General features: G+C 38.4%; 1 protein-coding gene and 1 non-coding gene across 3 annotated transcripts; one reads left to right on the forward strand and one right to left on the reverse strand.

Annotated features, from left to right (window-relative positions):
* Positions 1-1,337: 1,337 nt before the first annotated feature.
* Positions 1,338-1,409, reverse strand: trnad-guc (transfer RNA aspartic acid (anticodon GUC)). The gene has a single exon. It is a non-coding gene; the product is annotated as a tRNA-Asp (tRNA).
* Positions 1,410-2,331: 922 nt separating this feature from the next.
* On the forward strand, positions 2,332-27,190 carry LOC144053684 (CD82 antigen-like). 2 transcript variants are annotated; one of them, XR_013294491.1, is made up of 10 exons: positions 2,332-2,456; positions 6,471-6,543; positions 10,006-10,078; positions 15,625-15,749; positions 19,904-19,978; positions 21,300-21,398; positions 22,502-22,675; positions 24,560-24,643; positions 25,919-26,143; positions 26,174-27,190. XR_013294491.1 is itself a non-coding variant. In XM_077568389.1 (9 exons), exons 2-9 carry the CDS (start codon positions 6,481-6,483, stop codon positions 25,994-25,996), a joined length of 771 nt encoding a protein of 256 aa, XP_077424515.1. In that variant the 5' UTR covers positions 2,332-2,456; positions 6,471-6,480; the 3' UTR covers positions 25,997-27,190. The 2 variants fall into 2 exon arrangements, 1 of the variants encoding a protein (XP_077424515.1); XM_077568389.1 differs by having other exon boundaries at positions 25,919-27,190.
* Positions 27,191-27,236: the final 46 nt, after the last annotated feature.

Here is a 27,236-nt window from a genome sequence, read left to right on the forward strand (position 1 = left end):
ATCCCATTTGCATTTGTGTTATTTTTTGGGGAATTGGAACAATATATTAACAGTTGAGTAATTAATCGCATGACTTCAATAGTTAACTCATGACTAATCACATTTTATATCTGTTCTAAATGTACAATACATTTTTTCCCTAGGTTTTCATACTCTTGTTAACAAAAGTGGAAAAAAAGTGAAACTAATAGAAATAGGCTCAAATTAATTTTTGACGTCTATAGCCGTCAATGGCAGTGAATGAGTTAAATTGGTTAATACACACAGGTCCACCTTCAAAGGCGGTCCCTTGATCACGCCCCAAATGGGAGTAGTCCTGAGGTCTGAGTGATTGCGGGTTTGCAGTTGCATGTTCAGTAGACAGCACACACGTGCTTTTACTTGGGTGAGTCTTAACTCCAAATAGGGAAAACATGGGTGAGGTCTGCTCGACTCCTTTAAAGTAGTAATTATCTCTTACCAATGTTTAATTAGATACAGTTCTCCCCAGAAACCGTGTGCTGAAGCCTAGTCTGTCCTTACTAGCATGCTAATTAAGGGGTTGGAGACAAAATGTAATTCCATTTCCGCCTATGCTAAAGGCCTCAAATCATCAGACTTGAAATGTTCAAAGGTCTGTGGAGTGTGTCATTTTAGGGCAAATGGGCTTTCTTTTTTTTTTTTACTTTTTTTAAGCTAAGATCGAGAAGTAGGCCAATTTATAGGCTGTTCTCTCCTCATGTCTGACACATTTCTGACCTACAGTACATTTTTCTGCTCTAAATTGCATCCTGTTTCAACTCATGGTGTTGTTTTCTTATGTATGTATGTACTGATTTGTGGATCTTGTGCCTCAAATTGAATTGTTGGTTAGAAATAAAGAAACGCATTTGTTTATTTTGAAGACTTTTAAATGCATGCCATTGCTGGTGTTTTGTTTTGCACCAAACTGGAACTCAGACAGATTTTTAACATCTTAACCGATTTGTGAGACCCCACATCCAACTAGGAAACAGTTTGTGCTTGCTGTTCTTGTCAGGGTTCGTACGGTCACGAACAACCTGGAAAAGTTTCTGAAATTGGAAAATGTATTTTCCAGGTGCACTTATTGAAAAACAATTTTCTATTAAGTATTGAAAAGTCATAAAAATATGTGGATATTATCCACTGAATAATATTTAGGATGAGTAAAATAAAATTGTGTATGTGCCTCGTTGGCGTACTAGAAACACAGATGGGCCAAATGTGGCCCACGGGTCGTAGGTTGCAAGAACATGTAAAGTTTACAGGATCTTGTAATGTTGGAAACACTGAGTAGGTTGTATCAAAACACAAAAGAGGGTAGGGGAAAAAGTTAACTCCCCGTCGGGGAATCGAACCCCGGTCTTCCGCGTGACAGGCGGAGATACTGTCCACTATACTAACGAGGAAGGTGACGATGTTTCAACAAAGATCATATAAATATTATAAACCTTTTTGTAACTTTCTATCATGTTAACCAGATTGCATTTGATCGAACCTTGTAGTTATTTACACAATTTGGAAAACTCCAAATAAAATGTGAGTCCTTGATGTATGGCGGTGCACGGGCTGGAGTGGGTTAAACCATGTCAGCTGCGCGGGGGAGTGCTCGTGTCTGTTAGCAGTGTGAGGGCGTGACACTGATCTGTATATAACTGGATAGCCGATAGGCCAAGAATTTTGAAGCTGCAAGGCCGCCATATTACCACTCTCAAGAAACGTTTCTTGGCAAACGATATACATTTACAGTATCGAAATTGGAGAGCATTTGAGACTTAGTAGAAACAGCGTGAGGAATGATATGTTAAATTTGTTAAACATAAACAAAATGACTTAAGACATCTTACAACTATATGCTTAATGGTGTTTACCACCTGAAACGTGCATTTTTTTTAAAATGAAAGAATTATACCTGTAATTCAATACAATGATGCCTCTGCCAAATCTGCAAGGAATTATATAGTGAAATACTGAACTGTATGGAAGGCTTATGAAATATGATAAAAACAATAAATAAAGCAAAATTACAAGAAGGTAAATTTGCTTGAGGTCAAAACGAGTTTTGAGGACCAAAATAAAAAAACTATCACTATCCGGCATTTTGGTTTTTATTTTTGCCTCGAACGCTTTTAGGTTGGAACTGGGAAAAAACAACTTGGACTTCCGACCATCCTCGAATGCAGCATAACAGCCGACGGTCTCTAATCTGTTCGTATATACTTATATGTATAGTTTATACAGTAGTCTGCTCGCCAGATGGGAGTGGTAAAATGGCCGCCCGGTGGCTTCAACGGCTTCCACGGGCGTATACAGATCAGTGGGGCGTGAGTTCTTGTCTCAGGACGCGCACATGAACGAGCATCGAGCACAAGTTCCACACCAAAGCAAGCAAGCAGTTGGAGTCACACGCTTATCCGAAGACTGTCGACAAAACTCGGTGATTTGAAATAAACCAAGTAAGTGTGTCTTGAGTCATCGTTATAAACTTGTACTGAACTCTTTATCTTACGTTAATTTGTCGTATTTTCGTCCTTCCCTGCACGTGAATGAAGCTTTTTTTGTTTGTTTGTTTCAATGTAAACACGTTGACTTTTCAAAATGCTGTGATCTCGTGAGAGTTCTTTTAACCCAGCGCAAGATTATTGTCAAACTCAACAAGATGTGAACGTTAAATGTAGGCACTCTAAATCTCTAAAAACTCTAAAACTTAATCCTCTTCACATAATGTTGAAATTGTGGCTTGGCCAATAATTTTTTTGATGCCTTTAAAAAGCAACAAAAAAACCCTGTATTTTTACACTGAAAATAACGTACATCACAAATAACAACTTGTATCCCATTTATTCAACCGTTTTAAGTTTACAATGCTTTTCTTTAAAAGCATAATTGATATATATTGCTAAATTAATACCTCTTAATTTAACAATATGGCTATTGGTGATGTGGATCTATGTTGTGTCATCCTAATGTTTGTTTATCTAACGTCTCTTTCATGCTGCTCTTTGTAATGCATCAGTGCAGTTTGGCTTGACAAATAAGGCTGAGATGGTTTGGGAAACTTTTATTTTATTTATTATTATTATTATTATTATTAATTTTTTAACAATGGAGGTAATAAGTAAAACTACCCACAGTATTTCCTTTGAGGCAACAACAGTTACGACACAACAAAATAGGGTGCTTGCTTCAGTGGGTGTCTCTCCCACCAACCCCCACCCACCCCGTTTTTTTTCTTCTTCCATTATTGTGGTTTACGAACAGACTCCGAGGAGCAATCTAAACCATGATATATTCCAGTTTTGAAATGGTGTGAGAATGTAATGGCAAAATCTCGTAGATGCTGTGTGGGGGAGCCCCCGCTTTGTCACCACTGATGCATCTGATGAATCATTGTCTCGATACAAATATCCCATGACATCACACACTTAAACAATCTCTAGATGACTACAGAAGCCTTTCACCCTCACCTGTATGGATGCTATCTCAAGTTCTTGTTAGAGGCTAACCCTGAACTAGTTGCCTGCTGTGTGAAACTTCTACAATGGCCGTATCAATGAAGACAATGGCCTACTACAGATGTGTTAAAGCAGGATTCTATAACCGTGTGAAAGGGTTTATTACCAGAATAGCGCATGAGAGTCAAACCAGTGGACAGGCTTGACAGATGTTTAAATGGGTCGGATATTGATATAACAGCAGTGGATGAAGGTAGGTCGAGACCTATTGCCTTCCAGGGCTGTGTTTGATCCGTGCCGGGTCCATTAGACATACTGCCATCTGCCGCTCATGCTGTCTTTAATACCGGGGTGGGGAACCTATACAACGGTAAAAACAAAGGCGTAGAGGAAGGAATTGTTAGAAGTTTTTGTAAAAAAAAAAAGAAAAGATTGCTGCAACGTATGTTTCTTGTTCATATGTACTTTTAAAAGGGAGAAAGGTCCCTTAAAAGGAACTTTATAAGCACTGATTTCAGATGACCACATATTCATTCTTAACCACCATTGAAGAACCTATTTCTAATAAATAGTCATTTCCTGCGCTCTACACTTTTTGTGGAAACTACACCGGTCACCTGTTTCACGTGGTGCGTTATGGCACGTTATTGGATGGCAGTTTTCGGGAATGCGGCTATGTCTTCAAACAATGCGAATCATAGCTAAACCATTTTAATCTACTCTACTGCGGTCCATCAATCCAACAAAGAAAATCTTCTTTAAGGATTATATTCTTGCATGGCTATCAGTTGTATGTTGTACGCTTTCCATGCCAGGGTTCAGCACAAAATTGTTGTTATTTGGGTCATCCTGCCCATCGAGCTCACAGATGCTCTTTTTCACAAGTCAAACGGTGGGTTTAATAATCCACGGGAGGTTTAATAAACCCCAGCTTCAACCCGTCAGCCCTTTTTTCTTTTCGGATATTGCTGATGTTGTAAATGATGTGTTGAAGGTCTGTTATAATAACATGTCCGAAAGGAAAAATAAACTAAACAGATGTTTTAGGGTGATTAAACAAGATTTGCTTACCTAAAAAAAAGTACACATTTTCTGACTTTGACTGTTTTATGACATTTTACCACTGAAATTTATGACTAGTCAGTAAGTGACCACAGCCGATGGTGTTGAAAGGCGAGGCAAAACCACAAACTTGTACACGATGTTGACCCCTGTAGGGTGAAGCTCCTTGGATCCCACAGCATGCGGCAGTTTTATTCAGAACTGGGCAATATTTCTGTTAGCCTAATTGCTTAGTTGGCTAAGTGATATTTGAACGCTTTTGGAAAACAAGACATGACAAATATAACAAACAAAGGTGCCAGTTGTCTTGAGTCAACATTTCATTTGCTGATTTCAAGGATCTCAAAATGTCCGCAAAGCTACACACACACAGACAGAAAAATGTATATATAAATAAGCTCAATATTTTATTTATTTGTTTATTTGCTACTGTGAGAGTAATTTAAAATGACAATTGACTTACAGAGTTGACATTGACAAATGTGTGTCTTCCTTTTTCCAAACAGTTAATCTTGTCTATTGGCATCAAGGCATGTCACTTAACAGATTATCACATTGACTTTAAGAAGTCATTTGTTAATTATTCGACATTTGGGATCAAAGATTTTGCAATTGAATGTAAAAATTAGGGGTGTTAGAAAAAATCGATTCGGCAATATATCGCAATATTACAGCGCACAATTCTCGATATCCGGCCGAATCGATTTTTAGACATCAATTTTTTTTTTATGGGAATATTCAACAAAATGTCTTACTTAGGGTTAGGATTCACACATTAAGCATGGAAGAATGTTATATTAATGGAACATTAAGCCTTAATATTTGATTTCAGTGCTGTTTAAACATGAACAACAACCTGTTTGTTAAATGCAGTGGTTCAGTTATAATAATAGCCTTAATTTTCAGATAAAGAAATACATTTTCATACAAATCTTACAGTGTATATGTACAAGTTTACTGATTAGTATTTTATAAATTTGAGTAAAAAAATAAATTAAAAAAATTGTAATCAATTTATGGATTTGTATCGGGATTAATCGGTATCGAATCGTGACCTATGAATCGAATCGCCAGGTACGAGGCAATTCACACCCCTAGTAAAAATACTTGTCCTTTGGATTATTACGCAGTTGTCGCTTAAGTTACCCAGTGTTCTCAATTAACCATGATGACGGCTAGTTATATTGGTTGAGTGTACTCAATGAAGAAAAAGGCCCGGCCTGTGTACGGCAAATATTTATTTAGCACTTTTTTTTTTTCAGCCTTCTCATCCTGTCGCTAGGGAGCTCCATAAAATGTTCCTACTGTTCTAAGTTGTATGTGGCGTTGCTCTTCTTGCCCACGGCTCTTTCTCAGAAGGAAAGTATTGCTCATAGACAAGCTACTGAGATACAGTCATACATGTAGGCTTGCGCAGTCATGCTTATGTGAGAAAGCGTAGCAAAGGAGCTGCGAAGCAGATGTCACCGTAACATGTCCAAACTTTTTGTCGTCAGATAACTTTGGTTCCACTTTTTCAGACTTGTACGTCATCTGTTTGCTGTTTTGCAAACTTGTTGCAGCAAGTCAAGCCGGCTTGCATTTGCTTTTGATTACATTAGCATGCTTCTTCACCACACCGTGTCTTCCTGCTAAGCTAGATTTTCGGGTCTTTGTCAAGAATTTTCAAATCTTTGGACATTTGATCTTAGAATCTGTCAGAATGATCAACATATTTTAGATTACACCACATGCCCAGAATGAGATCAAAACGATTTGTGAGTCTCTCTGAACACTTAATCTGTGAACTTTTCCGTTGTTCTTACTACGTGGTCTGAACTTCTCTGGGGTACCGGCAACTGCTTTTGTATAATTATCTCTTTCACATCTGTCTGTTGACGTTTCTCGCTCGGCTCACACTGGCAATCCAAAATTAAATGTAACCGCTGCCCTGTGTTTACTTCTGCCTCGCAGAATCACAACCATGGCGAAAGGATGCATCACCGTCACCAAGTACTTTCTCTTCCTCTTCAACCTCATCTTCTTTGTAAGTATCCACTCAGTTTCACTTGTTTTTTTTTTTTTACGATTACGCTTATCGTAACTGTGTACTGTATTTAGCATGTTTTTCTACTGCGTAGTTGCCACCTTGTAGCAATATTTAGCAAGTATTCAGAGCTCCCTGAGACTTTCAAAAAATGCACTAGTGACAAATCTTGTGACTTTTTCGTGTGTTATTAGAGGCTTTTAACTCTTTCACTGCCAGACGTTTTCAGAAACGGGTTGTCCCCAGTGCCAGCCGATTTAAGCATTTTGACTGATCTTTCAAGGTCCACAGAAAATGTTGTGTTTGGACTATGGAAACACACATACTACCAAATGAAAGATTGGAATCCTTTCTTCAGTAATCAACAATAGAAAATGGTTACTTTCACCGAAATTCTCTGTTTTGAAACAAAAAACGGAGAAAAAGAGCTTTTTGTGAAACAATGTTATTTCATGCACTCTAGTGAATTGTACACTTCTTTTTGTCCATGAATGATGCCACAAAAATTTCGCAAACTATTTACAAATGTGTGCAACTGTGGTACTACTTACAATTATGTGGATGTTTCAAATACAGTTTTTCTTTTTGTAACGCTCTCCTGCGTGCAAGGAGACGCCGCTAGACTCGCACAACAGTTTACTTTCACTTTGTCCGTTTCGCGTGCAAAGGTTACACTTTCTTGACTGCCTTTTTTTCCGGGGAATAAATAGCAAGTAGCAGACTGTACACACTCCTCCGATGAATATGCATTGGACTCGGGGCACTCACCGCCGTCCGATCGAACGTCCGCCTGTGCGTGCTCGTTTGTGCTCCGCGTTTATGATGTCGTCATAGCCGCCGCGTCAGCGGTTCCAATTTCGCCGTCAAGCTCGGATTCACCTTCATCATCATCGATGATGATCATCGTCGTCATCAATGTGCTCTTTTAGCGTTGGTCGATGCATTTCGTCTTGTAAGTGTAGCGCTGCTTGCAACCGCTCGCTGCTTGCAACCGCTCGCCTCCTCGGCCATCTAGCTCCGCCCGTCTAACGTCTCCTACTGCCGCGTCAATGCTTTTCATCCACGGAGTCACCATCATCATCATCATCATCGATGATGATCATCGTCGTCATCAATGTGCTCTTTTAGCGTTGGTCGATGCTTTTGGTCTTTGAAAAAAACGGCTCGGGCGTGAGCTCCTCACAACCGGTCGCCATTTTTCCTTTGTCTAACATTCTCATCTACTGCTTGACGCTCTAGCTCCGCCTCTACTGACGACCACCCGATCTTGTCAAAAGAGAGTCATCGCTGCCCTCTAGGGGCCAAAAATAGTCATTAAGCTCAAAAAACCTGCTTGAAACTTTCAACACAGCTGCGGAAGGCTTGCCAGCACCCGTTTCAAAAAAAAATAAAAAATTGGATGACGTCTTTTGACGTCATTGGCAGCCCTCCGTAGGTTTTTACTTGACGTCTTTAAACGTCAGTGGCAGTGAAAGAGTTAAAGATCACTGCCAAGGTCAAAAACACCTGGCACAATGATCCGCCATTGTTGTTGTTGTTGGCGGTCTTACCATAAGGTCACACAAGAACTACAGCATCTTTGTCTGAGGAAAGATACATATGTGTTTTCAGCATTTCCAAATTTATTCACTCAGGGACCAATTATTTTTTATTGTCAAAAATGATCATGTCTGGGCTCCCTAAATGTAAGTTTCAAGTGGACAAAACAGAAACCATAAACAAATCTTTTGTGGATACGCTTAAACTCGTTTCCATGTGGACAGGGTCTTTGGTCTTGGGCAGACGTTTGATTTTGAAACTAAACAAGACTAGATTGTTGGCTTGCCTGGTGGAAAGATGTTACGTCAAAAGCACAGCAGACGGTTTATTAGAGTTTATTGCCATCTCGCTCTCAAAGGGCACAACATAAAATCAGGGCCAGATCATCCTAGACTTTCAAAATGAGCTCTCGCAGGATGTCTGGACTTTTCAAATGAGTTTGTCCTGAGAGAAAGCTTTTGATGTACGTCCACGTATAGACTTTAGTGGAAGACCGGAACTGGCGGGCTAATGATGACTGCAGGAGGCTCAAAAGTCCCACGTAATGAACACCCCTTAACCAGGGTTGTAATTATTGTTGGCGTGCTAAGGAGGGGTTCCGCAAGCATTCATCTACCCCCCCGCCCCCAAACCCTGTGCCCCTCAACTGCCCAGCAAGAACCATGATCATCACATCAAGGGTCTGCTCTGAACCTCATGACCTCATTAGTAGTGTTCAAGAAGTGTTTACGCACAAAACCCGACACAATTTCTACTCAAGGGATCATCATCGCACGAATAGTATATAATATGTGTCATTTTTTTTGGTCATTTGTCTGCAATCCATTGCCATGTTTTGACAATCGACTGGATTGCAAATCAGTGGTTAATTCATCAACTATTTTTATATCCTGTGTTGGTAAGTTGTGTAGAATGACTTTAACAGGCAGTGGCGTGTGAGACTCACTGGAGACTTTTTAGTCATTCCGATTCAAATCACTTGGAATAAACAAATATGTTCAGTAGGTTATGTTCACAGGGTCATTTTGTTTTCGATACTGTGGGAATCTTTTGGCTAATGCTGCTTGTTCCTTATCAGTTGCTCTCACACAACGCTATCCGTTGCATCCCGGGTAATGCGCAGGAACAAACGAAAACACGAGACGACCTACTGTGATCATGAAAACGAAATACAGCACTGTATGTACATTTTAAGTATTTAACCCTGGAGAACCCACTGGGTCAAATTTGGCCCCTATAAATTCTGCTACTCAAATAACAAAGACCTTCTTTTTTTTTTAATACAAATTTAACTTCAAAAGTCCAGAGTGCCACTTCTGACCCCTGCATGGGGCCATCTAGTGGATGAATATTGCACTTACATGAGCCAGAGTGGTGGTGACAAGATGGCTGGCAACAAACATGCTGTTTTGTTAAGCTGGAAATCAATCCAAACAAAACCATCTTCTCAGCAAACCATCAGATGGTAAAATTGTGTTTTTTTTGTTAAACTATTTCATACCATATTGCAGAATGCCTAGGAGTATGTTTTATATATATATATTTTGATAAATTAGCAACTCTGAGCTAGTAAAAAAAAAAGGGTTAAAATTGAAAAAACATATATTTTGGTGTTCAGTGAATTTATAGCAGTCATTTAATGTATAATTAATAATTTTCCAAAGAAGAAAAGGGTTCTTGGGTTTAATCCTGCGCAGCGGTATCTTAACATCACATTTGGAACAAGATGACACTGAATCTTGCGTCACTTTTTGATTGCTTAGCACAGTTTTCCAGTCTTTTTCTTTGTTTTTTTTATAGAGAATTGGATTCATTCCAGATGTAAATGGCGGCATAAACAAGAGTGGCACCACGACAACAAGTATTTCATTTCAACTGTAATCTATGATAGCTGACTCTTCTCTTCTGTGTTTACCTTCACAGGTCTTTGGAGCGTTGATCATGGGCTTTGGACTATGGGTTCTATTTGACAACCAGAGTTTCATTGCTGTTCTACGTAAGTGTCTTAACGCACGCACGCGCACGCACAATCCTTCTAACTACCGTGACCTCGTGTGATAATGCTCTGTAAACATTCAGCCCATTTGAACCCGAGTCAGTTCTGCTGGCTGCCTGCTCTGTGTAACATATGTGGATCGCCTCCCAAGTATTACAGAGGAACATGTAAGAATGTTCACAACAGGAACCCCCCCCCCCCCCCCCCAAAAAAAGCACCCACCTGAAACATGAAGATTTCTTCAGGTCTTCTTTTAAAAAGTCACATATTTTCGAAAAACATAACATAGTCAGTCAGATGAGTGAACAGCTCACCAATTCAGTTCCAGTTCAAGACTTCCCAAGTTGTTTAGTCTTATGATGGAGAATAACACCTTATTTCCATGCGCAGATGTACCTTGAATCCAGCAGCTCTCAACACAATTTCACCCCCCACCCCACCCCACTGATGTTGCCACAGTTCTATTTATACTCAAGGACCCAAAGCTTCCACATAATTGCAAACAGGAACATTATCAGCACAATGATAGACAGCAATGTTAAAAAGCATAATGAAACCAAATTGTAGCGTTGCCTGACAGGAAACCAGGATGGAAAGTCATCGAGTATAAATCTCCACATCTACGCTTTGGTTACATTCGTTCCAGATGTATCTTAGCTTAGAATAGCAAAGTTTGCATCCCTCCGGAGTTGGAAATTCACCGTCTACCTTTTGTTATGGTTTGAAATATAAATATCGGATTTTTTATTCTATTTAAGTGTTTGCAATGCATGCTAGGCTGAAAGTATGTCAAAAGTGCATGGGTTGTTCTCCAAAATGATGGTCTGCCCTTGCCGTGACCCCGTTTGAGAGTCAGTATTGTTTTCCATTTAAAATTAATCACCAGATTTGTCTGCTTCCAATATTGCACATATAGTTAGAAATAAGTGAGATTTGTGCTGTTGTTTTTGCACATGAATGTATTTGGAGCAGCGAATAACAGCTGCAGCGACTACTTCCTGTTCATGACATGCCGACACAACCATGTAAATACAAGCCCTTAAAGCGCATCAGTTTCAAAAACAGTCATTACCAATCAACCGGCAGAATGAAATTGCAGCACAATACCGTTTAATCGGGTTCCACGCTGGCCACGATGTGACAACGCGGCGGCGGGAAAAAATCCATTACGGTTATTTTTATTTTGAGATTGCGAGATACATGTGACCATTTATAAACTGTACTTAACCTTATGATTCTGCTGGAATTAGTTTAGAAACTAAAACCGGAAGTTCAATTGGCTCACTTGAAAATACGATGTTTACATGACGACCGAGTGGTTTATGTTTTGAGCGTGGCGTCCAATTTTATTGGAAGCGAACGTACAATAAAATAGAAGATGGATACATTATTTTACGCTAGTTGTATGCAATATTTTTTTGGGTGTATTCTTGAGCATGACTCAGCAGGATTTGAAAGGCGTTTGCCTGCAGACATTTTGTATTTTGCAAAGCAAACGGCTAGACAGTTGATTGTGTCCACCGTGACCATCGGCCATAACGACCAAACATGAGAGCCATCGTTTCTGTTCATTCTGAGGTAATTTTCTACGTATATACCATATATTCCTGCAATTTAAGCTTTGAATCAATTCCCTTGGGTGTTTTTCTATGAATTTTAGATATTAGTGTTACGGTCGTATTAAGACACAATCCTGTTTTGTGTTTTGCAGCAACAATACATATTCAGTTTTAACCCTGGAGAACCCACGGGGTCAAATTTGGCCCCTATAAATTCTGCTACTCAAATAACAAAGACCTTTTTTTTTTTTTTTTACAAATTTAACTTCAAAAGTCCAAAGTGCCACTTCTGACCCCTGCATGGGGCCATCTAGTGGATGAATATTGCACTTACATGAGCCAGAGTGGTGGTGACAAGATGGCTGGCAACAAACATGCTGTTTTGTTGAGCTGGAAATCAATCCAAACAAAACCATCTTCTCAGCAAACCATCAGATGGTAAAATTGTGTTTTTTTTGTTAATCTATTTCATATCATGTTGCAGAATGCCTAGGAGTATGTTTTATATATATATATATATATATTGATAAATATATATATATATATATATATTGATAAATTAGCAACTCTGAGCTAGTTCAAAAACAAGGGTTAAAATTGAAAAACATATACTTTGGTGTTCAGCGAACTTATAGCAGTCATTTAATGTATAATTCATAATTTTCCAAAGAAGAAAAGGGTTCTTGGGTTCTCCAGGGTTAAGGGTAGGAATCTGTGGGTACCTCATGATTCGGTTCCGATTCAGAGGCCCACTATTTGATTCCGATCTAGGTATCTATTAGGGGTGTACACAGACCTATGTTTGCATTTCTTACCAGTTGAGCAATGAATTTAAAGCATTGACAAAGACCAACCAAGATTGATTGATTGAGCTTGTGTCCTTAACAAATCCCATTTGAATGTTGTCTTCTCCCTGTGGCTGCTCGTGCTCATAGAAGAAGTTTTTTTTTTTCTTCAAGCACATTAAAATAAATATCGTATTTGTTATCCCTTCAAGAGCCAGCAGCACTGTTTTGATAATCCATCTGTTCCTCCAGAGATAGCGTCCCGAATTCCCCAAGGACATCCCGTTCTATACTGTCTTGATGACCGGTTGCCGCGTATACCAAAACAAACAAACCAAAAAAAAAAAGAAGCTTTGTCACAGTTTTCTCTGAAGTTGCACCATTGCTGGACCATAAACAGGATCTCTTTGCCTTCAGTTTCCATTCATTATACGCTGTATAAATAAGCACGTGTAGCGGCTTCAACTAGAGGCAAATAGACATTGGGTATGTTTTGGTGTCAAAAAGAATATTCTCTACTTCCCTCACACTCGACTTTCCATCTCCCCAGAGTGCAGCAAAAGCATTTTCCAACATCCTGTACAGAAATACATTTAGAAATCCAAACGTCATATAATTATTTATAAGAATGTACAACCATCACTTTTCTCTGATTGTACACATGCTGGATCCCTGGTTGTTTTTACAGAAGGATTTGCAATACCAATCTATCCTCCCTCGGCCACTTTCTCAAAGGTTTCCATAACGCGTGTTGCGAGTGTGTGAAAACCACTGAAACTATTTAGAGGAGACTTGCCTGGAATTGAGGCGCAATGCATTATGGAACCATGTAGTACAGAGGCCAACAGTTTCTGACCTGAGTCGTGTGCATTTTTTTTTTAGCACCGAAGAAGTCAGCAAGAACTATACACTCTAAAAACAGCTGGGTCAAAAGTAACTCAATTATGGATTTAAAAAAAAGGCCTGATCCACTTTATGGGTCAGTTTGACCCAAATTTCTGGGTTGTTCTATACAAAATGAACTCGTTTTTTTTTTTTTTTTTACCCAAGTAAAGGATCTGACTAATATTTGAGTTGTTTTACACTAAAAGACCCCATTTCTTGACTCAAAATTGGGTCAAATTGACCCATTTTTGATTGGGTTATTTTTGACATGTTTAACTGTATGAAATCTATTTTACCCCAGAGATTACATACACTTGGCAAAGGGCCCAAGAAGAAATACTTCACTGGAACTTTACAATCTTTTTCTTTTCAGAAGGGACACAAACTACCCAGTAAAACTTATCTTCTTGTACTGGAAACAGGAAATAGATTTTTTTTTTCTGCAGTCATTATAAAGTGCTACCCATTTATTTTTCCATTCATGTAATCCTCAGCGGTTGAATGCCTTTGTGTTTTGTTGAGCTTCTTGGAGAGGTCAGTGTTCTGAAGGAACTTTCTTTGGATTTTGTTGCCAAAAAGACATCTGTGGCTTTTGACACCTTGCAGTTAGGGGTGCAACGGTTTCAGATTTTGGTGTACGATTATAGTTGGAGAGAAAAAAAAACGGGTTTATTTTAACAAAGTGAAAATGAATAACTGAATACTAAAGCACTGAATTTCTTTTCAATGTGCTCCGTATGAAATTACAATGAAACATGGTGAATCTGATGAAATAGAACATTTCCTAGGATGAAGTGAATGATCAAAGCTTTTGTCACATTAAATCTAATTCACAAAGCGTCACTAAGCAAAAAATATTAGTGTCAAAGTCACCGTTGTGCAAAAAATGTATCTTTTCACAAAAAGCTTTTCTTCTCAACTTTTCAATTTTTGCTCACTGTCACTCAAATTCCCTATTTTCAAATGGTGATGACTAAAGAACAGAATAAGGTAGAAACTTTTTTTCCCCCAACGTGGTATCCACCATGTTTATGTCGTCACAGCACACAATATTCTGTTTGCCTTGAAAGATGAGCTCAAATGCTCAAAATCGGCTGGCGTTGTCGGGGTTGTTTTTTGGATAGCGTGTAGCAGTAAGAGTTAAAAGTCACGGTTAATCGTAAAAACGGTGAATAGCTGCACCCCCTACTTGCAGTACAGCCAACCCCCCACAATTTGCAGGGGATAAGGCCCGAGCCCTGCTCTGTAATTATAATTGCTTATAGATGCCACAAGATGGTGGCAAGCTCCTCCCACTTAGTTCATTGGCACCAAGATCTCACCAGATGCCACTTATAACAAGACTGTTATTGCTTAGGCCTAAGCACAAAAACGAATGCCAATGCTAATACGCGTGTGTTAGCTCTATGGTGTTCAATATTAGTGACGCGCATACGTCGACATGTATCACAATTAAAAAAATGTAATGAACTTACCAGCCCATGTTCTCAAAATTGAAGTATAGTATTCAAATGTTTATTTCTACACGCAATATCTTTGAGCATTCATGTTTTGATTTTTTGGGGTGTTTTTTTGTTTGTTTGTTTGTTTGTTTTGTACCCTCAGCACCAATTGTGTATCGTCATCTCATGTTTTTGATTTAGAGTTTTTTTTTTTAATCATGTCTGCCTTAATGAGACGAGCACACAACCATGTAAAGCATCAGCAGATAATTTTCAAGCCCCGCACATGTGGCCGCTTGCCAAGAAGCAAACAAGCGCAGCCGTGGATGAGCTGCTGCAGCTGCCAGGCTCTCCTCAATGTTGTGGAGTGAATTATCTGATTCTGGACACAGTTTGTTCCACCCTGGAAATATTCCACGGTTCCTTTTTTTTCTTTTTCTTTTTTACACAGATAACACATGGCCCTATTTTGGCTGCAGTTTATCTCCTCTGCAACCCTCCTATCTTCCATTTTATTCCCCCATTGCAAAGAGGGCAATCAATTCATCTCACCACATATTTTTCTTGTCTTGGTTGAACTTTCTGCTGGCTGATAATATTTTTTTGGGGGAGAAATCGATCACTTTGTTTGCTCTAGCCTCTGAGTAGCATTATTTATTTATTTATTTTTACTCAGTGTGACCAGCCATATCAAATTGTTGTGCGTGTGAATAAGGACTCCATGTGAGATAGAAATAGATTGGAAACTTTTTCTGTGGTTACAGCAAGATAAAAAAAAATGCTTTAGTCGTGGCTGCTTATCTCCCAATATTGCCCAGTGCAGTTTGGTTGTGTTGTGCTTACAACGTAACTTTTTGTTTTTCTGTTTTCTACAGAGGAATCGTCAGACACGGTGAAAGTGGCTTCCTACATCCTCATCGGAGTGGGGTCCTTGTCAATGGCCATGGGCTTTTTTGGCTGTATCGGAGCCATCTACGAAATTCGTTGCCTTCTTGGTCTGGTGAGCACTTAGTCAATATTCACTTGAAGCTTAGACAATAACGGGACATGTCGGATTCCAGAGACAGAGAGATGGTTAGGATGTAAGATTTGAGGTGCAATGATTAATTGTCAACTAATCGATTATTAAATTAATCTATAATTGTTTTGGATAATCGACTAATCGCTTAGATAATTTGAAATTGTCCAAATTCTTATATCAGCTTCTCAACAAATTCTACAATTTCTGTAGTCCTCCATGAAAGCAGACGGATTATCTTTGTGTTAAATCAAAATGAAACATTTGCACTTCCGTGGGACGCCAATGATCAACATCTTTTCAAGATTGGGATTGGGTTGCACAATGTGTCGACGTAGCAAATTACAGCCTATCAAACTGCACATAAGTTTCACACGCGATTAAAAATACATTTCTTCGTTTTAAGCGAGCCGGACCCAGCCGGCCCCTACGCCCTGTCAAGTCATAGAAATACAGTATCAGGTGTCCTCACCTGTTATATCTGGGTTTGGTCATGTGACCTTCGCAAGCTGAGGCCTTTGGCACTATGATGTCATTTTCACTCGGCAGCAAGTTGCAAAGTGGTCGACCCTTGAGACGGCACGTTATTGTAAAGACACTTTTTTTTTTACTTGACTTCCCCTTTAAATATTACATTTCAAAATAAAATGACCCCAATTCAGCGTTTTTGTCCTTTTTCTTATTTTGAGCAATAAAAAAACAGCAACTACAAAAAAAAACAATAAGCATCCATATTGATTGATATCTAATACTTGCAACGTGGTACATTTTTCAGCCATATCGCCAAGCCCTAATGCAGATACAAACAGTAAATTGTTTTTGTTTAAATTGCCTTTGGGTGGCTTGAGTACCTCATTTAGTGGTAAAGTTGTCATTATGGTCTAATTTAAACCTAAAGTAACAAACTGTCACAGATGACAGTATGCAGTTCCCTTTCAAGTGATGATTGACTAGCAGCAAGAAATCATCCTTGGTTGGATATCCTTTAAAATGGTGATGTTAAAACGCAATCTGACTGCAATCTCTTATTTGTATGTTGCCTTTGGTTTCTTACTCCAAACTCAAATATGAATGTCAAAAACTATTGCGCGACCACGTCACATCTTAGTCATGACCACAGCAAATCTCCCATCAGCCCGAGCAAGTCATCTTAGTCACTTAACTTCCCGTAATTCCCTTACATTGCTCCTTGATACTGAAATAGACAAAACCATCAAATCATGCTCTCCGTCCCCATATTTGACCACAATAGTTAATCATTTTATGTTCTCTACCGTTATTCCAAGCTATTGTTGGAACAGAAGGTGCACATTTCCTTAAAAATGAAAATGCTTGTAATAGGGCTGTGCAATTAATAGAAATTCGATTACAATTTCAATTATTACACTTCACAATTGCAATTTCAAAATCAGCATAATCGTAAAAAAAGATTATTAATACAAATTTTTGAGTTGTTTAAATTGATACATTTGCACCTTTTTTTTTTACATTTTAAAATAGCTAATTATCTAATTTGCTCCCCAAAATGTATAAATACATTATATTATTATTATTATTATTATATATTTCAAATGTTTTATGTGTCCCAAAGACGTATTTATATGTTGGTTTTTTTTATGCTAGAGCATACAGAAGGCTTTGATGCAGTCTCTGCTGCACAAAACGGTTGAAGCAATGGTGATTACCAAAACAGCCAGCAGGTGGCAGCAGAGTAGAAGAGTTCAACCAGGGCCATGTTGAAAACATGCTGATTTACCCCCAATTCTAAGCAGATTTGTGAATAATGATGAAACTTAGCTATATTCTAATGCTAATTGCTGCAAAACAGAAAGGGATAGAAATATTCTATATTTTTCCTGATGAAAGAAGAGACACTTTGTTTTGGTAGGTTCCATGTTTTTATAGCAATAGAACACAATATTCTGTGGGCCTGGCAAAATCAGTCAAAATCCAGTAAAACAGCCGGCAGCGAAGGGGGTTGCTTCAGTGAAAATGGCTGGGAGTGAATGAGTTATTAAAGTTTGTTTCATCCAAAAGGAACTTGCATAATTATAGTGTTTCAAAAAATGTTGTCTTCATATTTTGTATTTTATTTTTTTTTTACGTTTACATTTTCTTGTTTTGTACCAAAAAATAAATGGTCGTCCTACTGCTCAGTGCACAAACTGCACTCCAACTTCAAGTTTTTGCAAACATAAATAAATAATATATATTACTATAAATGATGTTTGGTCCAAAAGGAACTTACATAATTATAGTGTTTCTACTTTTTTAATTGGTTTTAATATTTTTAAATGCTTAAACATTTTCTTGTTTTGTACCCAAAAAATAAATAATCGCTTAAATAATCGTGATTTAAATTCTTGCCAAAAATAATCATGATTATTATTATTTTTTTCCCATAATCGAGCAGTCCTAGCTTGTAATTGCACCTGCTTTCTGGTCCACATGCGTGGTTAAGAACACTTTACAATTTTTTTGCTGACACGAATGCCAATAGCGTCGAGCATGTGTTGCCTGATGAATGTGGGGGTCCGTGAGGGGAAAGGAATAAAAGCTAGTAAGATGTAGAGTATGAGGGGGGCTGGTGGCCTCTTCTGTTGGCCGTTAATTGTAAAACTGCTGTTGACCTACATCTTTTCCCAGCGACAGTGAGCAGCTGCGACAGAACTTCCAAACAATCACTCAAACGTAGCACAAGTGTTAGACATAGTGTGTAAAAAAAAAAACAATATCCTAACCAATTAAAAATGAAATGTGAAGACAGTGTTTAAGCTAGGGGTGGGAATCTTTGAATGTCTCACGATTCGATTCAGAATTTTGGGTGTGTGCGATTTGATTCAGAATCGATTTTCAATTACTTTTTTATTCAAAATGATTTGATTGACAATGATTATTGCTTCAATCTATAGATGTGCAAAGAATTGTAATGATCTACTCCAGTCTGACCCGCTAATGCTAATTAGCGCGCTACTCACGGCACTTGTATCACTCAAAAGAAGGGCTCGACGCTGGAAAAAAACAACTTTTATTTGAATAACTTGATCGTGATTTTTTCCTTTTACTCTGTGGCTACAACTTGACAGTGTATTAGAGCGCGTGGAACCACACTGCCCCTAAGTGTCCAAATCGGTTACAACATGAACAGCGCTCCCAATAAAGGCACACACATACAAAGGCAAGACAGTATAAAATAATTTAAATAAAATCGATTTTGGGACATTTAAAATTGATTCTGAATCATACTAAATCAGAATCGCGATTCTTATAAGAATCGATTTTTTTGGGCACACCCCTAGTTTAAGCCCCATTGGGTCCCTTGAAAAGTATTATATAATCTAAGATATTATTATTATGGGACTGCTGAAAGCAGCACATATTACTCTCCATCCTAGAAAATCCCCAGATTTTTTAAATTATTAATATTATTATTATTATAGTTATTATTATTATTAGGATGTGCCAAAAAATTGATTCTTATTTAGTACGATTCAGAATCTATTTTAAATGTCCCAAAATCGATTTTATGTAAATTATTTTATACTGTCTTGCCCTTGTTTGCGTGTGCCTTTATTGGGAGCGCTGTTCATGTTGTACACGATTTGGCCACTTAGCGGCAGTGTGGTTCCTCGTGTTCTCATACACTGTTAAGTTGTAGCCACATTAGAGAGTAGAAGGAAAAAGTCACGATCAAGTTATTCACATAAAAGTAGTTGTGTTTTTTTTTTGCAGCGTAGGAAGAGCATATACCGGTGAGTAATGTTAAGACGCGTCTCTGTATACATTCCTGAAGCATTTTGGATGAATAGCCGTTCTTTTGAGTGAGAAAAGTGCCGCGAGTAGCGTGCTAATTAGCATGAGCGAGTCAGACTGGAGTACATCATGACGATTACACATCTATAAATTGAAGCAGAAATAATTTTGAATCAAAAAAACGGTCCGAATCGAAAATCGATTCTCAATCGAATCGGAGACCCAAAAATCTGAATCAAATGGAATTGTGAGACAGTCAAAGATTCTCACCCCTAATTATTATTATTATTATTAGTGTTCTCCTTTGCTGGGTTTCTTGGTGCCACCAGACTTTTGAAAAGGTCTCAGCTGAACGTTGTTCTCCGTCTCCTCTACCCCACCAGTACTTCACCTGCCTCCTGCTCATCCTCATCGCCCAAGTGACGGCTGGCGTTCTCATCTACTTCCAAAGAGATCAGGTGAGACACTCACTCCTGTATTCTTTGAGCGTTTTTTTCAGCCTTCCTTAGAATGCTGCCCACCACCTTTCCTCCCTTTGGAGGCCTTTGGCCGCATCTGTGGCCGGCTGGGTGTTTGTGCTTCCTCATGTCACAGCTGTGAGCGTAAGCCTCCTGCTTCCTGTGGCGAAACACTGTTTCATAGGTTATAAGTGGAAAGTCACAGGATGTTGTTTTACTAATGTGATTCTAGAGGCTTTTGGGGAACTGTTTGATGGCCATACGTCTAACCATCAGGCCTACTGATGCACGACAGTCCTTACCTCATTAGCTCATTCACTGCCCTTGACGGCTATAAACGTAAAAAAATCATTTTAACTATTTCTATTAGTTTTAACTTTTTTTTTTTTTTTTTTTATGAAAACCTTCCAAAAAAAAAATAATTGTACATTTAGAACAGATAAAATTTGAGATTTAACTAGTATTTTTTTTTTTAAATTTCTTTAATCTTTTCTTTAAAAAAATATATTTTTTTATTTTTTAATGATTTCTTCTTTTGATAATTTTAATTATGTTTTGTTATTTTTAATAATCTTTTCTTTAAAAAAACCAAAGCTTATTAAAAATTAGGGGCGTCAGGTCATTAAAATTTTTAATCGTAATTAATCGCATGACTTCTCAAGTTAACTCACGATTAATCACAAATGTTTTATCTGTTCTAAATGTACAATAAAGAATTTTTTTCTCAGTTTTCATAAATGTTAAACGAACAGAAATAGTTCAAATGAATGTTTGACGTCTATAGCCGTCAATGGCAGTGAATGAGTTAATTTAGACTAGACTAAAATAAGCAGCCATAGTGTCTTTGCGCAGTGTGTGGCGGGTGTTTTTATTTGAACACTCCCAGGCCAACTAAGAGCTTTCCTTCTGTGTACACGGCCGCGGACTCTCCAGCAAGCGCGCGCTCGCGGCCCCTTGAGCCTGGACACGCTCCTTGTGTTTAAGGCTCACCACAGGGCAGGGCGGTGCCCTCGTTCCCAGAATAGGGTGAGGTTCTATCTCCAAAAGAGCTCTGAAGGCTCCAACGCTGCCACAAGTTGTGTGATGGTGCACACCAACAGACGGCGGGGCCGCGCCTCTATGCGGCTTTTCAGCTCGGCGGGCCACCTGACAGACCAACAAGCTGAACAATTAATCGCATTCAGATCGGCGTAGTAGAATGACATTTTCAAACCGACTTTTGTTGGTTTGTAGGCTTTATTTGATCCTGTAAGTATTTTTCAGAATCACTCAGCAGAACTAGGAATGCTGATGAATGAATGCTCTTCATTGTTTTTACTAGTTGAAACATGAGATGTCCAACATCATTAAGGGCATGATCGTCCACTACACCGGCCAGAACAAAACCACGGAGCACACTTGGGACTACATCCAGAGGACCGTGAGTTATTGACAACGATGATGGTGTTTTTAAGTTGACAGTTTTTGATTTTGAGTTCCTTGCCATTCCCCAATATATCATATTTGTTTTTGTTTATAAATTTTAGATCATCATCAATCATTTGACCAGTTAAAATTAACTTTATTATTAACATTTAATATTTGTGGAGTTTTTATCATGTCCCTGACATTTAAGAAGAATTGATGTTCCATAATCAACTGATATCGGATTGAATGAATCGAATTGGGAAAAATCAAAATTGAATCGAACTAAACTCTTGTGAATCGGAATCGAAGAGATGGAGGAAATTGGAATCGATACCCAGCCCTAATTTTTAATACTAACGTAAAAGTATTTTTTGCTGTTGTCAGACATTCACTTTAACTCATTCACTGCCACTGACGGCTATAGACGTCAAAAATGTATTTGAACCATTAGTTTCACATTTTCCCCACTTTTGTGAACGAGTATAAAAACCTAGAAAAAAATTATATGAAATTTGTGATTAATCTTGAGTTAACTCGTGAAGTCTCAAGTTTTTGCAAACATAAATAAATAATATATTTTACTATAAATTATGTAATATACAATTACTATTGATTAATTGTAATTAAAAATTCTAATCGCCTAATGCCCTTAATTTAAAAAAAAAGAAGAAAATATTATAAAAAATTAGGGGCGTCAGACGATTCATTTTTTAATAAATCGATTAATCACAAACTTTATATCTCTTATAAATGCACATAAAAAAAATAGGTTTTCATACTCTTTTTAACAAAAGTGGAAAAAAATGTGAAACTAAGATAGTTCAAATGAATTTTTGACGTCAGTGGCAGTGGATGAGTTAAAATGTTGTTAAGCAAAATGCGCACCAGAGACAGCCAAGCTAACGTGTTGGTAAAAACTGGTTCCAAACTGCCATTTCGCAAAAGAACAAACAGCAGCGCGTCTTGGTGGGGGAGCTCAATGAGTCGCTCGTCTCAATGCATTCAGTAGCGTCTCCGTTGCTGTAATAAGTTGAGCTTTCGCCTTCAACGAAGGAGCTGGAATCCGTTACGAAACGATCAGCTTCCCACTGGGCTCCGTCTCCTCCCTCGTTACAGATGCAATGCTGTGGGTGGACGGGGCCTGGCAACTGGTCCGACAACATGCTGATCAAGAACAGCTCCCAGCACCTCTACTCGTGTTCCTGTCGCAACGAGTCCTTGCCTGGCACCGACGTCAAGGTGGAGGGCCTGTGTGAAAACCTGTCCTCGGAACTTCCCGTCTACCAAACGGTACAGCCGCTTTCCACCATGTTTGGACGGACCTCAGCTTGCTGAGTCCGCTGATCTTTTCAGTGTTTTTGCTTCGCTCTTGCCAATGTTTGGCTTTGGAGTTTGTATTGGCTCAAGACGTCCTGCACCTCCGCTTTCGCTAGCTATTTTTTCCCTTTCACTCTCAATGTCTTCATGTTGTATCATAACATAGGACTGGGCAATTGTAGTTAGTTGTATTTATTTATGTATTATTTTTAACTCATTCACTCCCAGCCATTTTCACAGAAGCAATCCCCTTCACACCCGGCTATTCGCTTCTTTAATAACTCATTCACTGCCATTGACAGCTATCGACTTAAAAAATTAATTTTAACTATTTCTATCAGTTTAACTGTTTTTCCCCTTTTTGTTAACAGTAGTATGAAAAGCTAGAATTTTTTGGGGTACATTTAGAACAGATATAAAATGTGTGATTAATTGTGAGTTAACTAGTGAAGTCATGCGATTAATTACGATTACAAATTCTGCCCCCAATTTTTAATAATATTTTATTTTAAACAAAGGGGAAAAAAACATTTAAAACATTTTTTTAATAATCTTTTTTTTTTTAAAAAGTAGGGGTGCCAGGCGATTACAATTTTTAATCGCATGACTTCACTAGTTAACTCACGATTAATCACACATTTTATATCTGTTCTAATACAATAAAAACAATTCTAGGTTTTCATACTCTTGTTAACAAATTTCTAGCGTTTTTGTTCAATTTAATTTTTTTGCATTTCTTGAAAATTTGAATAAAAATGGGTGGATAGAAACCTTTGCTTTATTTCCCCTTCTGCGATTTGCTTTATTTTTCCTGATACCAAACCGCCTTGACAATTTTTTTCTTTTTTTAACCTTTCAGAAAATGTAAAAATGAGTTGATCCCCCTTATAAAAATGTCATCTCATTTGCTCCCAAAACATATAAATATGTTCTATTTTAAGTGTCCCAAAGACGTATTTATATATTTATTATTATTATTTTTTTAATGCTACAGCATTCAAAGAAGGCTTTGATGCAGCCTCTCAACTGCAAAGAACGGTTGAAGAAATTGTAGTTATAACACAAACGGCCAGCAGGTGGCAGCAGAGCAAAAGGAATTTACCATGGCCATGTTGAAAAAAAAAAGCTAATTTACCCACATTTCCAAAACAGATTTGTGAATAACTGAAACGGATAGAAATATACTTTTTTTTCCTGATGAAAGAAAAGACTAATCTTTCCTTTGGTAGGTTCGATGTTTTTATAGCAATAGAATCGGCCTTCCTGGGTGGAGTTTGCATGTTCTCCCCGTGCTTGTGTGGGTTTTCTCCGGGTACTCCGGTTTCCTCCCACATTCCAAAAACATGCATGGCAGGCTCATTGAACACTCCAAATTGTCCATAGGTGTGATTGTGAGTATGGTTGTTCGTCTCTGTGTGCCCTGCGATTGGCTGGCAACCAGTTCAGGGTGTACCCCGCCTACTGCCCGAAGCCAGCTGGGATAGGCTCCAGCGCCCCCCGTGACCCTTGTGAGGAAAAGCGGTTAAGAAAATGGATGGATGGATGGATGGATGGAGAACACAATATTCTGTGGGCCTTGCAAAATCAGTCAAAATCCAGTAAAACAGCCAGGAGTGAAGGGGGTTGCGTCAGTGAAAATGGCTGGGAGTGAATGAGTTAATGACTTTAAAAAAACTCATGTCAGGAAAGCTGTGCTGTGTTGCTAACTGGTCCATGTGTTCCCAAAGTCAATAGTTGTGTTTTGAAAAAGGCTCTGCTTATGTCCGGGTGGGATCACATTCATCTCCTGTGTGTTTGACCCCTTTGTTAACTTTTTTTTTTTTGGTCCTCTGCTTTCCTCTCTACTTGCCTCCTCAGGGCTGCATGACCAATGTGGAGAAATGGCTCATGGAAAACTGTGGAGTTATTCTGGGAATATGTGTCGGAGTGGCTGTCGTGGAGGTATCGGTGTTCTCCTCATAGTCGTCCTGAAGGAAATGCGAATGAATGAATCTCGCTCCTCTGTATTTTAAATGGAGAGAATGTTATGTTGTGTTGCGGTGGCGTAACCACATGATCTCATCAAAATTGACCGAAACAAAAAAGTTCATGTGGATAACCTCACACTGTCATTCGCCTCGGATATATTTAAAATGTTTGCAAATTGCCCAATTTCCACAGTGGTTGCATGTCAGGAGGGCCGCGGAGTCTGACAAGCAGGCAAAATTGCAGCATTGGCAATGCATGGGAAAGAATGTGCACCTGTTTGGATCATTGATTGGATAATGCCAAGCACTAAAGTTGGTAGCGGAATTAGATCAGTTGCTGTAGGTCAACGTAAAACTAAAGAATTGAAAGTGGTTTTAATTTTCATCGAGCTGATTTCTATCTAAAGCACGTTAGAAGAATAAAAGTGAATACTGTACATGTAATCATACGTGGAAATGTGGTGGGCTTTTTTAATGCTAGAGCAGGAAAATCGGCAAATGTTTTTCCCCACTTACCTGGGATCTGCCTTAACCACAAAATAACAGAATTACTGTACAGTGGGCCCTGCTATGCACTGGGGTTGAGGGTTCAAGCCCGATCGCGAATAGCTGAGCTGCACACTTTGCCCTATACTCAAATGATCAATATTGATTTTCAGATTCTAATAGGGCTGCTCGATTATGGAAAAAATAATAATTCACGATTATTTTGGCAGTAGTTGAAATCATGATTATTCAAATGATTATTTTTTTGGTACAGAAGAAGAAAATGTTTAAAGCGTTTAAAAAATATTAAGACCCATTTAAAAATAGAAACACTATAATTATGTAAATTCCTTTTGATGTGGACAATTTTTTTGGTACAAAACAAATACAAATATTAAGACAAATAAAATTCTTTGAAACACTATATGCAAATTAATTTTGGATGAAACAAAATTATTAAAATTAGTTATTTAAAAAAAATTAAAAAGTGCAAATGTATACATTAAAAAAACTACTATATACTAAAAAATTAGTATGACCTTTTTTTTTTTTTTTACGATTATGCTGATATTTGTAACTGTGGAGTATAATAATTGACAGCACAGCCCTAGATTCTAACCAAATTCATTTGCTGTAGACTTAATGAAAAAAAAAATTTTTTAAATGTTGCTGCCAAAATGACTTCTTCCACTTGAAGGGATGTGTAAGCCGCTAATTGCAAGACACTTTTTACACTTAATTGTCACTGCTTTTTGCCCCACAGCTTCTTGGGATGATCCTCTCCATGTGTTTGTGCAAGAGTGTCGTCCAGGAGGATTATACCAAAGTACCCAAGTACTGAAGTGCTACTCAACACAGACATGTGCACATGGACCGACTCCTTGCCTCGCTCACTCCCTATATAACATTTTTTTTTTCTTTCTGGAGATATAACATTCTTATGTACACACACACACACACACACGCACACGCACACGCACACACACAGGCACACGCACACGCACACGCACACACACAGGCAGAAGACTGCCTTGACCGCTATGCTTGTTGGCCTAGTTCACAAGTTACCGTTGTCTTATAATAATAATAATAATAATAATCATTATTATTATACTGTTTATGATTTTTTTTAAAGGAGACATTGTAAGACATTTTCTTATTTTTGGGGTTGAAGGTCATCCATTTGAAAGGATGCAAATGCTCAAGTACGAGTACAATTTTGTGTGCGTTTTCTTTGCGTTTCCTTCTGCTGACCCCAACGAAGCGCTTAACAGAGTCAAAGAGAAGAAGAGCACTTTATTTAGAGCTGATGGAGCCGAGACTTTCCTCACCTCGGAGCATTGAGAAAAATGGGAGATGAGAGAATCCGAGCGGGCGTGCGTGCGTGCGTGGATTGAAATCCCACTCTGTGATCCTGCAGTTTCTATTCCCGTCACCGCCGGGTGGAAGAGAAAAAAAGATCAGGCAGGGCCGCTGCGGTGGAGGTTTTGGTTTCCCCTCACCAATTCCTCGTACCCCTGCGCCACTCCTGTTTACTCCCACCGGCCTCCTCCACCCTTGTTCATGCTCGGCATCACAGTCTGGTAACCGGTAGTTATATTTATAAAGGAGGTTTTTTTTTTTGCATTTTTCATGGAAACAGTTAGTGAACTGACAGTAGATTCTTGACTCTAATCTTTCTCTGCTTGTTTTTTTTTATGCCCCCCCTTTCTGTAATGACCCATTTCACAGGTAGATGACGCTTGTTGATACATGTACTCATAGCCATCTCTTTGTTTTCCTGTTCATTAAAAAAAAAGTATTGCTATCCTCTTTGTGTTGATGCATTTCAAATGTGTTTTGTTTCATCTGCCAAATTGTAATGTTAATTTAACTTAAATGAGATGAAGGCTTTTTACTGTTTAAATTGTTGTTTTTACACTTTGAAAGAAAATGGACCAGTAGTTCAAAAAAATGGTGGATTTATAAGCCATGTTTGAAAACAATTTTGTATTTTTGTTACAATGGAAACTAGAATTAAAGGCGAATCCACGACTGTGTGCTTTTGTTTCATTTTGTGTGTGCTCTGGATTGTACCAATT

This window comes from Vanacampus margaritifer, chromosome 6 (genome assembly GCF_051991255.1).
Source record: "Vanacampus margaritifer isolate UIUO_Vmar chromosome 6, RoL_Vmar_1.0, whole genome shotgun sequence".
Taxonomy (NCBI): domain Eukaryota; kingdom Metazoa; phylum Chordata; class Actinopteri; order Syngnathiformes; family Syngnathidae; genus Vanacampus; species Vanacampus margaritifer.